Source organism: Sus scrofa, chromosome 12 (genome assembly GCF_054392235.1).
Source record: "Sus scrofa isolate SSC_HxYL_T2T_F1_AM1 chromosome 12, Sscrofa_HxYL_maternal_Yorkshire_Landrace_v2.0, whole genome shotgun sequence".
Classification (NCBI taxonomy): domain Eukaryota; kingdom Metazoa; phylum Chordata; class Mammalia; order Artiodactyla; family Suidae; genus Sus; species Sus scrofa.
In genome coordinates, this window is record NC_139394.1 from 24,443,607 (window position 1) to 24,459,109 (window position 15,503).

Here is a 15,503-nt window from a genome sequence, read left to right on the forward strand (position 1 = left end):
GAACGCCCCAGCCATCCCTTGTTCTCACTTCTCATTTAGGTCTGGAGCCTCATGCTCTTAAGCACTGCACATACCAGTTTTTTAGGATCTCTTTGAACCCTCCTACAGAGCCCATTGTGTTTACAATCCTCCGTTTTGTGACATCCATACATTTAATTAGCCTTCTAGGTCTTTTGCATGGCTTCCCAAACTTGGGTGGTGGATAGACTACGCTGAAGCCACGTTTTCCACCCTCTAGGGCACAAAACCAATTTAGTGAGTCATAACCAGTATTCTGAAAAAGGAAATTGAGTAGAAAAATATCAAAGCCCCATCACATGTAGCAAGAGCAAATTTTTGTTTCAGGAAGTTCTTATTTCATGAGCATGGGACAGGGAAGTGTGTGTGGGTTGCCTATGTGCACACTGGGTCTTGATGTAAATTGTCTTTATGACTGTGGTTCATGGTCTAAATAGTTTGAATACTACTGCTCCAAAGGGAAAGTTTTTGTTCGGAGTGTTTTTGGCCATGTCTTTGGCATGTGAAATTTCCGGGGCCAGGGATCGAACCCATGACCCAAGCCACTGCAGTGACAACTTTGCTAGATCCTTAACCTGCTATGCTCCTGGGAAAATGTTTTTGAGTCAACTTGGATTGTTTTAATTTTTTTAGATTGTTTTCATTTTTTTAGATTGTTTTCATCATAAGCATACAGCCTTAATTATGTATGCACGTAAATCTGTTTATCAACTCCTTGACCTAGTCCCTATAAAATTAATTAAAGAACTACAGAAAAGCCATTAATACTCAAATCAGCGACATCCATTTTGGGAGGACAGTGGTTGACTACACCCAGATCGCTGCTGTCAGTGTAAGCTTGGCACAGACTTGAAATCCGGGCGCCCTGAGCTCCACGTGCCCACCTTCCAGTGTCCAGTGCCCAGCAGCTCCGTGCTCCCACTCTTCTGAAGAGCCGTCTTCCCTCCCATTGCCCAAGTGCATCCTGAATTAAATGTGCAGAATTAATTAGCCCATATAGTTAGAGCTGTGCCACCTGCTTCCAGTACAGTTGTAAACACACATACACAGACCCAGAGATGTGCAAATCTTAGTTAAGCAGCAGTCACCCAGTGATCTATGGTAATGTGTTCTTTTTTAAAAGATGATTGTCATGGTGAAAATGCAAGAGTGAAACATTCTGGTAGAGGAAGCATGAGCCTCTGAGGAGAACCCTGTAGTCGCTGGTCCTGGGACCCATCCCTAGCATGAGACCCTGGTTGACCCTGCAGCAGCCAGCACCCAGGGCAGCCTGGATCTCAGCCCTTAGAGGGACGCATGGTCACCTGAACCCCCAAACTAGACTATCATCCTGACTGTAGTACTTTCCCTCCTTGTTTTTTTGTTGTTGTTTTTGTTTGTGTTTTTGTTTTTGTCTTTTTAGGGCCGCACCCGCGGCACATGGACATTCCCAGGCTACAGGTCGAGGCGGAGCTGCAGCTGCCAGCCTACACCACAGCCACAGCAACACGGGATCCTAGCCATGTCTGTGACCTACACTACAGCTCACGGCAACGCCAGATCCTTAACCCACTGAGCGAGGCCAGGGATTGAACCTGCATCACATGCATTACTAGTCTGGTTCATCACTGCTGAGCCACAACGGGAATGCCTCCCTCCTTGTTCATAACACTGTTGCAGTCAGACGCCTGGTTGATATAAAGTGTGCAGTGTGTACCACCCTATTGATGTTGCCATCCAAAACCCCATAAAAAAGAAATAGGTTTGTTCAGCATGACTTGTTTCTGGCCACCCCCCTGCTTGTTTCTTGTGATCACTGCTTCCCTTTCTCAGTAATTGTGCTGTTCTGTTCTTTGTTCTAGGATTTTGCTAAGGATCGATGTCTAATATTTCAGGATCTATCTATATGATTTTTGCCCAGAGCGGCCCTCTGGCTCCTCACACAGTTCGCAGGTGTGCCCGCACCGTCTCTCCCAACTCTGAAGTGCATGCACTCTCTGTGGCCATAGGGCCTGGCAGCCACTAGAGGCATCGATGAGCCTCGGTACTAGTTGCAGTTCCCCCTTCACCTTTTCTTTACCTTTTTCCATTTAAGAGTCATTCTTCCTGGAGTTCCCGTCATGGCTCAGCGGCAACGAACCCGACTAGAATCCATATAGACGCAGGTTTGATCCCTGGCGTTGCCCTGAGTTGTGGTGTAGGTCGCAGATGTGGCTCAGATCTGGTGTTGCTGTGGCTGTGGCGCAGGCCAGCGGCTACAGCTCCGATTCGACCCCTAGCCTGGGAACTTCCATATGCTGCGGGTGCGGCCCTAAAAAGGCAAAAAGAAAAAAAAAAGAGTCATTCTCTCAAAGAGAGAAGCCAGAGGCCAGCCAAAATGTGAGAGGTTCCACCTCCTCCCTGACCTCCGTCTGTCCTCTTCCTACCAGATATCCATCCGGGGCCCCGTGCCCAAGCCATTCTGCCTTGAGTCTCTGAGTAGTAAGTACCCGTCTTGCCTCTGTACTTCCCGAAACCGTCTTTCTAAAGGTCTGGGATACACGTCTGGCTCTCTGCTAGGTGTTCTTCTCAGTGATTTATAAACGATAAGATAGCTTAGGTTCTTTTCCCCCAAATTCTCCTGACTTCCATTTTATTTATCTTGTATTTCTCTTAGATCAGACTCTCTTAGTTCAGAGTAGAGATTCCCTGTATTACTTCCTCAACATTCTTTATTTTCCTTTTTATTTTTCTTTTTCAGCCACCCCTCGGCATATGGAGTTGCCAGGCCAGAGATCAGATCCCAGTTGCAGTCCTGACCTAAACCACAGCTGTGGCAACACTGGAGCATTAACCCACTGTGCCGGGCTGGGGATCGAACCAGCATCCCAGCGCTCCCGAGACACCACCAATCCCATTGCGCCACAGCGGGAACTCCTTTTTATTTTCCTTTGTTTGCGCAAAAGTACAATAGAATGCATTCATTGTGGGGAAAGTGAGAAAATAGAGAAAAACAAAAGGAAAAATTTTTGAAGCAAAAATCTGCCACCAGGAAATAATGGCTTTTAACAGTTAACAGTTTAGCTTTTTTTAACTTTTTCCTGCTATACTCATGTACAGAAATATGTATGCATTTAAGCAAAAGTCTGATGTATTACATGTTCATCCTCTTTATATTCTATTATTAGCTCTCCTAGTCTTGGTGATTCCTCTGGGGCTGTGCCTACTGTCCTGCGGAAAACTGTAGATTCACTTAAAGCAATTACCCCTATGCTATATATAGGCCATTGTGCCTTTGCGGTGAAGGCTGAGCACAAAGCACTGAAGACTTTTGCATTGAGTGGGTGTGTCCTTGTCAGGGATCCTGGCCCAGCAGTGCTTCTCTCCCAGGCTGGCTTGGATCTGGCTATAGCAGGAGTGAGCTGGAAGCCTGAGTCAGAGCTCTAGGATTAGCTGGGGGGGCTCCCCTGCTCACCCTATAGGCAGTCTAGCTGGGGAGAGTCAGCAGTGCCCAGCAGAGAGGGCTCCATGAGGTGGCACAGCTCAGTGACTGAAGCCCGTGTTATCCCAGACTTTATGGTGCCTGGAGGGGACAGTCCAGTGGAGGCAGGACCAGCTGTCCCCACAGCCCCAGATGGCTGAGTCTGAAAAAGGGAGAAGGTCAGCTACTGAAAAAGTTGTAGGGTTGCTAACCTTGAGTGGGGAAGTGTGGGGAAGCAACTGCTAAGAGAGGCAAAAAGACAGTCCGAGGCTAGGGACTTGGTCCTTTTCGGGCATCACAGGTATCATTCCATCTCTTTTCTTCCAACAGATCCACAGACCAGCATGGCTGCCACTGCCGCTGTCAGCCCCAGTGACTACCTGCAGCCCGCCGCCTCCACCACCCAGGCGAGTGGGCCATGGGCTCTGGGGGTTGGGGGCTGCGTCAGCCTGGAAGGACTCACAGAAGCTGACATTAAACCACAGCTGGAGCTCTGCCCTGGCTCACTCTGACCACACGAGGACATGAGACCAGGGAGGGTTCAGTTTTCCACTTTTTCTGAACTAAGAAACCAGGGCCACTCATCTAAGGAACCACAGTTGAATCGAGGGAAAAGCAGGATGAAATTCGAAGTCCCTTCCATCAGACCCCACTGACCATAAAAGGAAAACCGAGGCTGTAAATCCCCACCCCCAAGGCTTTTTCCTTGTGGTCTTGAAAGAGCAGCCCTCCCAGGTCAAAACTGTCAAGTCCCAACCACTGGGAAACACTTTTCTAAAGGGTTTATTCCTCCCATCCCCTTCCTTTCTCTTTCCTCCCCTCCCTCAGTCCTTCCACATGTGATAAATTTGGGATCCTTTAATCCCCGGGGTGGGTAACCGGGCTCCATCTATGAGCCAAGGGTGATACCATGTCCCCATTAGAAACAGGGCCAGTGAGGGGAGTTCCCGTTGTGCCCTAACAGGTTAAGAACCTGACAAGTATTCATGAGGATGCAGGTTCAATCCCTGGCCTCACTCAGTGGGCGAAGGACCCAGTGTTGCTGCAAGCTGTGGCTTAGGTCGCGGATGCGGCTCGGATCTGGTATTGCTGCAGCTATGGCATAGGCTAGCAGCTGTAGCTCTGATTCGACCCCTAGCCTGGGAACCTCCATAGGCCACGTGTGTGGCCCTAAGAAAGACAAAAAGAAAGAAAGAAACAGGGCCAGTGGGAAGTAAGTGGTCAGCCCATGCTATTAGTTCACCCTGTCCAGGGCCTTCTGGGACATTCCTTCCCGGGAAAGCCATTTCTCATCCTTTCTCCCTTAACGACTCAATAGGGATACTGGTGGGGAATGGGAGCCAGAGGCCACTGCAGGGGGAGGATGCTGGCTCCCTGCCTGCCAAGAGGAGCGGCTCCTAAAGAGGGGAGGCGGCTGGGGAGAGGCTTCATGTCTCACTCTTGTCTCCGCTTGATGTCTTGCAGGACTCCCAGCCATCTCCCTTAGCCCTGCTTGCCGCGACATGTAGCAAAATTGGCCCTCCAGCTGTGGAAGCTGCTGTGACGCCTCCTGCTCCCCCCCAGCCCACACCACGGAAACTGGTCCCTATCAAACCTGCCCCTCTCCCTCTCAGTCCTGGCAAGAATAGCTTTGGAATCTTGTCCTCCAAAGGAAACATCCTTCAGATTCAGGGGTCACAGCTGAGCACGTCCTATCCTGGGGGGCAGCTGGTGTTCGCTATCCAGAATCCCACCATGATCAACAAAGGGACCCGATCAAATGCCAGCATCCAGTACCAGGCGGTCCCTCAGATTCAGGCGAGCAGTTCCCAGACCATCCAGGTGCAGCCCAACCTCACAAACCAGATCCAGATCATCCCTGGCACCAATCAAGCCATCATCACCCCTTCACCATCCAGTCACAAGCCTGTCCCCATCAAGCCAGCCCCTGTCCAGAAGTCAAGTACAACCGCCACTCCTGTGCAGAGCGGGGCCAATGTTGTCAAGCTGACAGGTGGAGGTGGCAATGTGACGCTCACGCTGCCTGTCAACAACCTCGTGAACACCAGCGACACCGGGGCCCCCACGCAGCTCCTCACAGAGAGCCCCCCTGCCCCGCTGTCTAAGACTAACAAGAAAGCCAGGAAGAAGAGTCTTCCTGCCTCCCAGCCCCCCGTGGCCGTGGCCGAGCAGGTAGAGACGGTGCTGATCGAGACCACCGCGGACAACATCATCCAGGCGGGGAACAACCTGCTCATCGTTCAGAGCCCTGGCGGGGGCCAGCCAGCCGTGGTCCAGCAGGTCCAGGTGGTGCCCCCCAAGGCCGAGCAGCAGCAGGTGGTGCAGATCCCCCAGCAGGCCCTTCGGGTGGTGCAGGCGGCATCCGCCACACTCCCCACCGTCCCCCAGAAGCCCTCCCAGAACTTTCAGATCCAGGCTGCTGAGCCGACGCCTACTCAGGTACCGCTCGCCTCCTCTGTGCGCGCTTCCCCCTCTCCTCCTCAGCTCACACTCGCTAATGCTCCATCCCCCTTGGCTGGCTTTCCTAGATGAGGCTGATGCATCCTCTCCCATTTGGGGTGGGTAAGAAGTGGCCGTTTCTGCCAGGTCATAGGGTCATGGACCGCTCATCTTTAGAATCAGATGTTAAATACCTCCACACCTCTGTTTTGGAAGCTTTCTTTATGGGAGTCTTTTGGTGGTGTGTGTGGGGGGGATAAGTAGGGGGCAGTATGTACTTTTTAATAATAAGGTTTTAATAATAAGGTTTATTTTTTATTCTAGAATTACATACTCAGAATGGTAGCAAGAATGAAAAAAATTTCCAGTCAGAACCATAGAATTTGATGTAAAGTAAGAAACCTAATGAGAAATGTGCTGATCACTGTTAAAGACAAGACAGAATTAGGAAGAAGCAGCCTAGCTTGATAGGGGGAACATTTAGAATAGATGCCTCTGGGACGGTCAACTTCAGCAAGACTCTCTTGTAATACTGAGGTGCTGTCACCCTTGGATTTATTTGGCTCTGCAGGCAGGTTTTATGCTTCGTGGAAGCCTAGTTAACGACAGAGATTACACCCATGTTGCAGACAGAGAATGTGAACTCAGAGAACTGATTATCGCATATCCAGATCTCAGGGAGCACAAATGACAAAAGGGCCAGGATTCAACTCAGATTTCTGACCCACACTTTTTTCTCATTCCACCCTGGCTCACCGTGTTTTTTGTGGACTGCACTTAAATTTATAAATAAGAGTTCCCATCATGGCGCAGTGGTTAAGGAATCCGACTAGGAACCATGAGGTTTCAGGTTCGATCCCTGGCCTTGCTCAGTGGGTTAAGGATCCGGCGTTGCCGTGAGCTGTGGTCTAGGTCGCAGACGCGGCTTGGATCCTGCGTTGCTCTGGCTCTGGCATAGGCCGGTGGCTACAGCTCCAATTGGACCCCTAGCCTGGGAACCTCCATATGCCGTGGGAGCAGCCCAAGAAATGGCAAAAAAAAAAAAAAAAAATTATAATTACATGGGCTTACGGAGCTACAATTAAAATTGTGCAAGGATTTTTGTTATATATATATATATATATATATATATATATATATATATATATATATATATAAAATCTGCTCCTGCCGTGGAGGAAATTCTAATCCATCTGTCTGGAGAGAGCAACCAAGGCATCAGAGTGAGTGGGAGTTGTGCTGTCCCCTGGGTGGAGAAGGAGCACCCTTGAGGTTGAGCTGTGGACTGAGTCATGCACGTGGAAATCTGCAGCCTGCCCTCAAATGCCTCTCCTTCCTTCGGCATACAAATACTGCCAAGTGATCTTCTATGAATTGTTTAATTTGTCACCACACGTGGGAGGTGCCCTCATCAGACCTACCTTAAAGGTGAAGAACTGAGGCCGTACCGCTCAGGTGCCACATCCTTGGTCCCTTCCCTGAGGTCCCTTGTCTTGACACTGATGGAGGCAGGGCTTCAAATCAGGGCTTCCTAAGGAGACAATCATACATATGCAGATTTAGCTACATGACTTTTTAATGATGACACAGTTGTCCAATGTCTTGAGGTGCCATTAATCCAACTAAAACCCCATTAATTATAGATCTAGGCTGTTTGCAGTCTTACCGGTAAATAAAGTCCTAAAAGTGGGTCCAAGGATATGCATGTTTAAAAAAAATGTATTGGGAGTTCCCTTTGTGGCTCGGCGGTTAATGAACCCAACTAAGATCCATGAGGATGTGGATTCGATCCCTGGCCTGGCTCAGTGGGTTAAGGATCTGGCATTGCCTTGAGCTGGGGTGTAGGTTGCAGACGAGGCTCGGATCTGGTGTTGCTGTGGCTGTGGTATAGGCCAGCAGCTGTAGCTCTAATTCGACCCATAGCCTGGGAACTTCCATATGCCACAGGTGCGGCCCTAAAAAGCAAAAAGATTAAAAAATAAAAATAAAATTTTAAAATGTATTAGAGGGAGTTCCCTGGGGATCTAGTGGTTAGAATTTGGCGCTTTCACCACTGCAGCCCGGGTTCAATCCCTGGTCTGGGAACCGAGATCCGACATCAAGCTGCTGCTTGCCTCCATAAATAAATAAATAAATAGGTTAATTAATTAATTTATTTAAAAGTTATTATACTCTGTATCAGAGAGACTGGCAACCCAGAGCCCTGAGTTCAAATCTGGCACACCCAATCTGTTTTTGTAAATAAAGCATCATTGGAACAGATGTGCCCATTTGTGCGGTTTTTGCACCACGAAGGCAGGTCACCTCATGACCTGCATAGGCTGAAATATTTACTCCTCTGCCCTTTGCAGAATAAGTATGTTGAGCCCTGCTCTGTATCATAAAAAGAAAATGTCCTAGTGACAGAAACTTCAGATATGCAGAAAAATGGCAATGATTCTTCAAGAGGGGCACATGCCAGAAAACTGAGGAAGAGGTGTGTGTTTATTAAGAGACAACATGAGGTTGGTTGGTTTGCTTTTGAGAAACAGTCCTAAATAGCCCGGGGATCCAAAATAACCCCAATCAAAAGCCCAGCGGGATGGTTTTTCTTTAAACAAATAACTTCTGTTCCTTGCATCATTTGTGTTTAAGTTACTACTATGCCCCCCCCCCCCCCGCTATTTCCTTTTTTTTTTTTGGCTTTTTGGCTTTTTGCCATTTCTTGGGCCGTTCCCGAGGCATATGGAGGTTCCCAGGCTAGGGGTCGAATCGGAGCTGTAGCCACTGGCCTACACCACAGCCACAGCAACACAGGATCCGAGCTGCGTCTGCGACCACAGCTCACGGCAACACCGGATCCTTAACCCACTGAGCAAGGCCGGGGATGGAATCTGCAACCTCATGGTTACTAGTTGGATTTGTTAACCACTGCGCCACAACAGGAACTCCTCTAAATGTTTTATAGAACGTGTGTCATACTACATAACAACAACACAGCCATCAAACATAGGAAATGAGCACGGAAACACACAAGTGTCTGATTCAGAGGCCCCATTCAGGTCTCACCACTTGCCCCAGTAATTCCTTTGTGGCAAAGGCCCTCATCCAGGATCACACCCTGCATTTTCTTGTCACGTCGCCTTAGTCTCTTTTGACCTGGAATAGTCCCTCAGCCTTTACTTAATGTTCATGACCTTGACGCTAGAAGGCTACAGGCCCCCGTTACTTTGCAGATTGTTCCTCAGTTTAGGTTTGTGTGATGTTTCCTCGTGACTAGATGCAAGTTGCACAATTTTTTTTAATAGAAATGTCAGAAGTGATGCTGTGTTCTCATTGCATCGTAGAAGGGGGTGCATGATTTTGATTTCTCTTGGTACTTGTGATGATTAAAGTGATATTTGACAGATTTCTGTACCTAAAGTTTTTTTTTTTTCCCTCTTTGTAATGGATTAGTATTTTGTAGGGAGATGCTTTCTGTGTAAATATCTCATTCCTTCTCAGACTTTTTTTTTTTAGGACCGCTCTTGCAGCATATGGAGGTTCCCAGGCTGGGGGTCAAATCAGAACTAAAGCTGCCGGCCTATACCACAGCCACAGCAACATGGGATCCAAGCCGAATCTGCCACCGACACCACAGCTCACGGCAACGCCGGATCCTTAACCCACTGAGCGAGGCCAGGGATCGAAGCCACAACCTAGTTCCTAGTTGGATTTGTTTCCACTGTGCCACAACAGGAACTCCCCTCCTCAGAATTTTGCCTCCTTGTTTTAGAGTCTTTTACTGGGACAAAACTTCTTTGAAATTAACTTTTTATTTTAGAAGTTTATATTTACATTTGGAAAGGGCATAAAGGCAGTACAGAGTGTCTTATACCGCTGACCTGGTCTCCCCCCTCCCCCAACATACTAGGGTACATGGGTCCAAAACTAAGGAACTGACATTGGCACATGACTGTTCACTGAATTCCAGACTTGACTGGCTGTCACCAGTTTTCCATTAATGTCCCTTTTCTGTTCCAGGATCCAGTGCAGATACCACATTGCACTTAGTGGGCGTGTCTCCCCAGGCCCCTCTGGTTGGATAGCTTCTTGGTCTTTGCCTTCCTTGATCTTGACAGTCAAGCCACACTGGTCAGGTATCCTATAGACTGTCCCCGGTCTGGAATGATGGGTTTGCGAAAGAATAAACGCCCCTTCTCCTCACATCATGTGAGGGGTACATGGGCCGTCACAGCACCCCTGATGACGGACCATTCTTGGGGTTGTCCATTCCCACTTGGTTAAGGTGGCGTTTGCCAAGTTTCCTCACTCCTCAGAGTTGCTCCTTTTCCTCGTCTCGCTTCTTTGGAAGCAAGAGGAGTCTTTCTTTGCCGAATCTCCCGTCTTGAGAGGTGGGAGTGGGCGTGAGAAGTAATCTCTGCATCCTGGAAGGGAAAGCATCTACCTACTGTTATTCGGAATTCTTCTCTAAGGAAGATTTCTCTCTTCTCCATTTATTTTTTTATTCCATTATGTATGTTTTTTTATCAGCAGGGGCTCCTGTGTATTTATTTTATACGTGGAGTCACAGTCCAGCACTGCCTTATTTATTTTCTGGCTTACGTTGTTCCGTTGTTCCCGCGCCGGCTCTTTGGTACCCTTTCAGGTTGGCGCTTGCATCCTTTCGACGTGCTCCCACCTCTTTTTGTTCTCACCAGCTCTATTGAGGTTTTCATGTACGATGAACGTTACCCTTTTAAACTGTACAACACGGTGAGTGGGTTTCAGTATATTCCCAAAGTCGTGCAACCACCAACACTATCTGATTTTAGAATCATTTCATCACCCCCAAAAGACCCCTTAAGTGGTACCTCCTCACTTCCCCCTTGCCCCAACCCCTGGCAACCACTAGTCCATTTCTATAGATTTGCCTTGTTCTGGACATTTCATGTAAATGGAACCTTACATAGGCGATGATTTGCAGCTTGTTTTTCACTGAGTGCAGTTTTCCAGGTCCGTCCCTGCTGGAGCAGGTGTCGCTACTTCATTCCTTGCAGCTTCTCAGCCCCAGTCCTAGGATCAGCCATTCCTCCCAGGAGGCCTGGTTCCTCTTAGTGGAGGATGTGATCACAGTTCTTTAATTCTCTCATCCTCTTCTCCATTTGTTTATTTATGTCAGTGTGGATTCAGAGGTTCCTCTTTATTCACTGAGTTAACATCCACGAGTATTGTTATTTTGATGTTCAAAATATTTAGCCCATGGGAGCCCCTTCAAGCCAGCCCTTGTCATCCTTTTCACGTGTCACCACTGTTCTTTGAGCCGTTTCTTACGTTCTGGTACAGCAGGTGTTCTCAGCTCTTTTTGAACCTGCCCTGCCCGCAGTCTTCCAAGTCAGCTATTTCTTTCAGGAGCCCAGTTTCCTTTCATGGAGCACAGGATCTAGAGGCTTAAAACCTGGCTGCTAAGTGAGCTCATTGCTCCTAAAGTGCTGCTGCTTTCAGCCCTTCTCAGTGGACACAGTTCAGAAATCTATATAGGGGTGATCTAGTGGTTAGGATTTAGCACTTTCACCAGTGTGGCCTGCATGCAGTCCCTGGTCTGGGAACTGAGATGCCACATTAAGCCACTGCACAGCAAGGCCAAAAAAAAATTTTTTTTAAGTATATATAAGGAGCGCAGTGGTTAATGAATCCGACTAGGAACCATGAGGTTGCAGGTTCGGTCCCTGCCCTTGCTCAGTGGGTTAACGATCCGGCGTTGCCGTGAGCTGTGGTGTAGGTTGCAGACGTGGCTCGGATCCCGCGTTGCTGTGGCTCTGGCATAGGCCGGTGGCTACAGCTCCGATTCGACCCCTAGGGAACCTCCATATGCCGCGGTAGCAGCCCTGGAAAAGGCAAAAAGACCAAAAAAAAAAAAAAAAAGTATATATAAGGAGTTCCCATCGTGGCTCGGAGGTTAATGAATCCAACTAGGAACCATGAGATTGCGGGTTCGATCCCTGGCCTTGCTCAGTGGGTTAAGGATCCGGCGTTGCTGTAAGCTGTGGTGTAGGTCACAGATGCAGCTCGGATCCCAAGATGCTGTGGCTCTGGTGAAGGCTTGGCAGCTACAGCTCCGATTCGACTCCTAGCCTGGGAACCTCCATATGCCGCAGGAGCAGCCCTGGAAAAGGCAAAAAGACAAAAAAAAAAAAAGTATATATAGATATACATATATAAGTAACACCTAGATAGCTGTAGACATGCACACATATATACGTACGTACACATGCATATATACGCACATTTATATCTGTATTTCTCTGTTTATATTGACGCCTAAGAATTTCCACTGATACATCTAGTTCCTGTCCGTACCACATGGTTCATTCTTGTTTTCTCCCTTCCGTATTTGTAACTCCCTCTTTCAAGGCTGAGAAAGGAAAGTTCACTTCCATTATCCTTAATATATTTCCTTTCCAGCTCGTCTCCCCATACGTACCCACCTTCCCACATGGACATGTTTCTCCGTCTGCTCCCACTCGACACTCCCCACAAATGCACCCCCCCACACACACTGCTCAGCTCTAACATCCTTCTTTTTTTCTTTCTTTTCAGGGCCATGCCTGCAGCATATGGAAGTTTCCAGGCTAGGGATTGAATCGGAGCTACAGCTGCCAGCCACAGCAACCCCACAACCCCAGATCCAAGCCAAATCTGTGATCTATAACACAGCTCACAGCCACACCGGATCCTTAACCCACTGAGCCAGGCTAAGGATTGAACCCGCATCCAACCTGGATACTAGTCAGGTTCTTAACCTGCTGAGGCACAGTGGGAACTCCCTAACATGCCTATCTGTGAGGCTTTGGACACAGGTTCCCAGACCGCCCTCCAGCCAGCTGATACCACGTCATGCCTCCTAACGTCAGAGCACGTGCCTCTTTCTCCTCTGTCTCGACAACAGTGAGCGCTGTGTTTTATTTTTCTATCTTTGCCAGTCTGAACTGGATAGACGGTTGTTTCTCCGTTCGCCGTGCCCTCTAAAGGCTGTTTTCATTTGCTTGGTGAGCGTTCACAGGGCGTCTTCTGTGAGGCCATCATGTAGCTGCTTTCTGATTCTTCAGTTTGGAGATTGGGCATCTGTCTTTCCCTGCTAAGCATGTGAAATGTTTTGTGTCAAATCAACAGTCAACATGTGTCAGTACAGGGGTGCCATCAGCCCTTCTTGGTGAACATCCATGGCGAGTGACTGGTGGGAGAAGACTTGGGCGGACAGAGGGGCACTCCTGCTTCACTCTAGGGCGGGGAGACAGCACCACGTTGAAAGGTGCCTGGCGGAGGGGGCACTGACTTTTCCTGTCTGTCCCCCTCCAGGTCTACATCCGTACGCCTTCCGGGGAGGTACAGACAGTCCTCGTCCAGGACAGTCCCCCAGCAACAGTTGCGACCACCGCCACCACCACTTGTAGCAGCCCTGCGCCCCGCGCTGCCCATCTGAGCGGGACCAGCAAAAAGCACTCGGCCTCGATTCTCCGGAAAGAGCGTCCCCTGCCAAAGATTGCCCCTGCTGGGAGCATCATCAGCCTGAATGCAGCCCAGCTGGCGGCGGCGGCCCAGGCCATGCAGACCATCAACATCAACGGGGTCCAGGTCCAGGGCGTGCCTGTCACCATCACCAACACTGGCGGTGAGGGAAGGCCCCCGGGCCAGGGCGTGGGCAGCGGGCCCGTGCAGCCCTGCACACACGTGGGAACTGCAGGCCAGCCAGGGATTCCCAGGGTTTGCCTGGTCCCTTCCGGCTTAAATGCTCATCCACTTGCTCCTTATAGTAGCTCTGTGACATAGTTTAAAACCTTAGCATGTTGGGAGTTCCCTGGTGGCTCATCAGGGTGAGGATCTGGCATTGTCCCTGCTGTGGCTTGGACAGGTTGGATACCTGGCCCTGAAACTTATGTGTGCCAAGGCCAAAACACACACACACACACACACACACACGCACGCACACACTCACACGCCCCACCTGTGCTCAAGAAGATTCTCCAACATACGAATGCGAAGTAGTACAGACCAAAGACAGATGCCCCAGGATGGCTCTGGGTCAGGGAACTTGAAGACTTCTAGAAGGAGAAAGCCCCGAGTGAAGGTTGGAAAGGAGGGAACCTTTGGCAGTGGGACCGGCTTGGGCTGCACTTGGGTCAGTAGTAATATTTGGTCATGTTTATAGTATGAAAGCGGCCTGCAGATAATCAAAGGGACGTTGTAGCTCCCTAGCAAAAATGGCTCCTTGCATCCTTTAGCTGAGTGAAGGGCGCTTTTCAAGGTAGTAAGAGCTCTCGTCTCTCCTCTCTTCATCCTTAAATGAACTCCTGGCACTTTATGTGTTTGGGTCAGTGCCCCAGCGGGGGCGGGGGGGCACTCACAAGGATACCAGCGTCAGGCTAGGGACGCTCCCCCTGCTTTGATGGCCTTATGCACGTCCTGGAGGCCTTGTTTTGTTCCAGAACTCACAGAACTGTTTCTCACTCTCTGAACAAAAATCCTTGGAGACCATCCTGGGAGCGGAGTTGGTATCTCACAAGGGCGTGAGGCTAGAGGAGATTCTGGAAAACACTCCAGGATAAGACCCATGTGGGCAACGCCTGGAAGAAATTTGGCCTGTGTAGTTAGTACAGTGGTTCAGGGCATTGACTCTGAAGCTGACTGGGATCAGATCTGAGTTATACCCTTTTTAGCCGTGTGACCTTGCCATGGTATTGAGCCTTGGTTTCGTCAGCTGTAAAAGGGTAATGGTGATACCTCTTTATGGGGTCATGAAGGTTACATGCACGAATACATTTTAAGATTTCTAAAATAGTATCTGGCACATAGCAGGCTCTCCAAAATACTAGCTGCTTTTTTTTTTTTTTTTTTTTTTTTTTTTTCTTCTAGGGCTGCACCTGCGGCATATGGAGGTTCCCAGGCTAGGGGTCGAATCGGAGTTGTAGCCGCCGGCCTACGCCAGAGCCACAGCAACTCGGGATCCCAGCTGTGTCTGCAACCTACACCACAGCTCACTGAGCAAGGGCAGGGACCAAACCCGCAACCTCATGGTTCCTAGTCGGATTCGTTAACCACTGGGCCATGACGGGAACTCCCGCAACACCAGATTCTTAACCCACTTAGCGAGGCCAGGGATGAAACCTGTGTCCTCATGGTTCCTAGTCGGGTTTGTTAACCACTGAGCCACGATGGGAACTCCTTAGCTGCTTTGATTATCATCCTTACCATGTGCAGGAGGGAGGAAGGGGGTCAGGCTGCCTCCTCTGCCCCTTCGGCTTCCTCCCCCCAGAACTGTGCCCCTTCCCCTCCCCCACAGGGCAGCAGCAGCTGACGGTGCAGAATGTCTCTGGGAACAACCTGACCATCAGCGGGCTAAGCCCCACCCAGATCCAGCTGCAGATGGAGCAGGCGCTGGCTGGGGAGGCCCAGCCCGGGGAGAAGCGGCGCCGCATGGCCTGCACGTGTCCCAACTGCAAGGATGGGGACAAGAGGTAAATCGATGAGAGGGGCCAGGTGGCCAGCCTGGTGTGGGCCCTGCTCCCCAAGCCCTGCCTGGAACACAGACGGAGAGGGGCCGGCCGCACGCCACCCGGCCTCCTCACCCTTCCTGTGCCCCCCTGACCCG

The 15,503-nt window shown here is 49.7% G+C and overlaps 1 protein-coding gene and 1 long non-coding RNA gene across 13 annotated transcripts in view; one reads left to right on the forward strand and one right to left on the reverse strand.

Moving 5' to 3' along the window:
* Positions 1-15,503, forward strand: part of SP2 (Sp2 transcription factor) — a 31,542-nt gene that overhangs the window by 12,677 nt on the left and 3,362 nt on the right. For all 3 annotated transcript variants that reach the window (XM_084984692.1, XM_021067084.2, XM_084984691.1), the window contains 4 exons: positions 3,788-3,864; positions 4,922-5,896; positions 13,214-13,526; positions 15,195-15,369. In XM_084984692.1, coding sequence (XP_084840818.1) covers positions 3,802-3,864; positions 4,922-5,896; positions 13,214-13,526; positions 15,195-15,369 — 1,526 coding nt within the window. In that variant the 5' untranslated portion in view covers positions 3,788-3,801. The remainder of the gene's footprint in view (positions 1-3,787; positions 3,865-4,921; positions 5,897-13,213; positions 13,527-15,194; positions 15,370-15,503) is intronic.
* LOC102162548 (uncharacterized) overlaps positions 1-15,503 on the reverse strand; it is a 36,923-nt gene that overhangs the window by 10,823 nt on the left and 10,597 nt on the right. For 7 of the 10 annotated variants that reach the window (XR_014821180.1, XR_014821179.1, XR_002337146.2 and 4 more), the window contains 2 exons: positions 7,318-7,427; positions 6,185-6,491 (listed from right to left, as the gene is read on the reverse strand). This is a non-coding gene — a long non-coding RNA (uncharacterized LOC102162548). Of the gene's footprint in view, positions 1-6,184; positions 6,492-7,317; positions 7,428-13,859; positions 13,957-15,503 lie in introns of those variants that run through there. The other 3 variants (XR_014821183.1, XR_014821182.1, XR_014821181.1) reach the window with 2 other exon arrangements.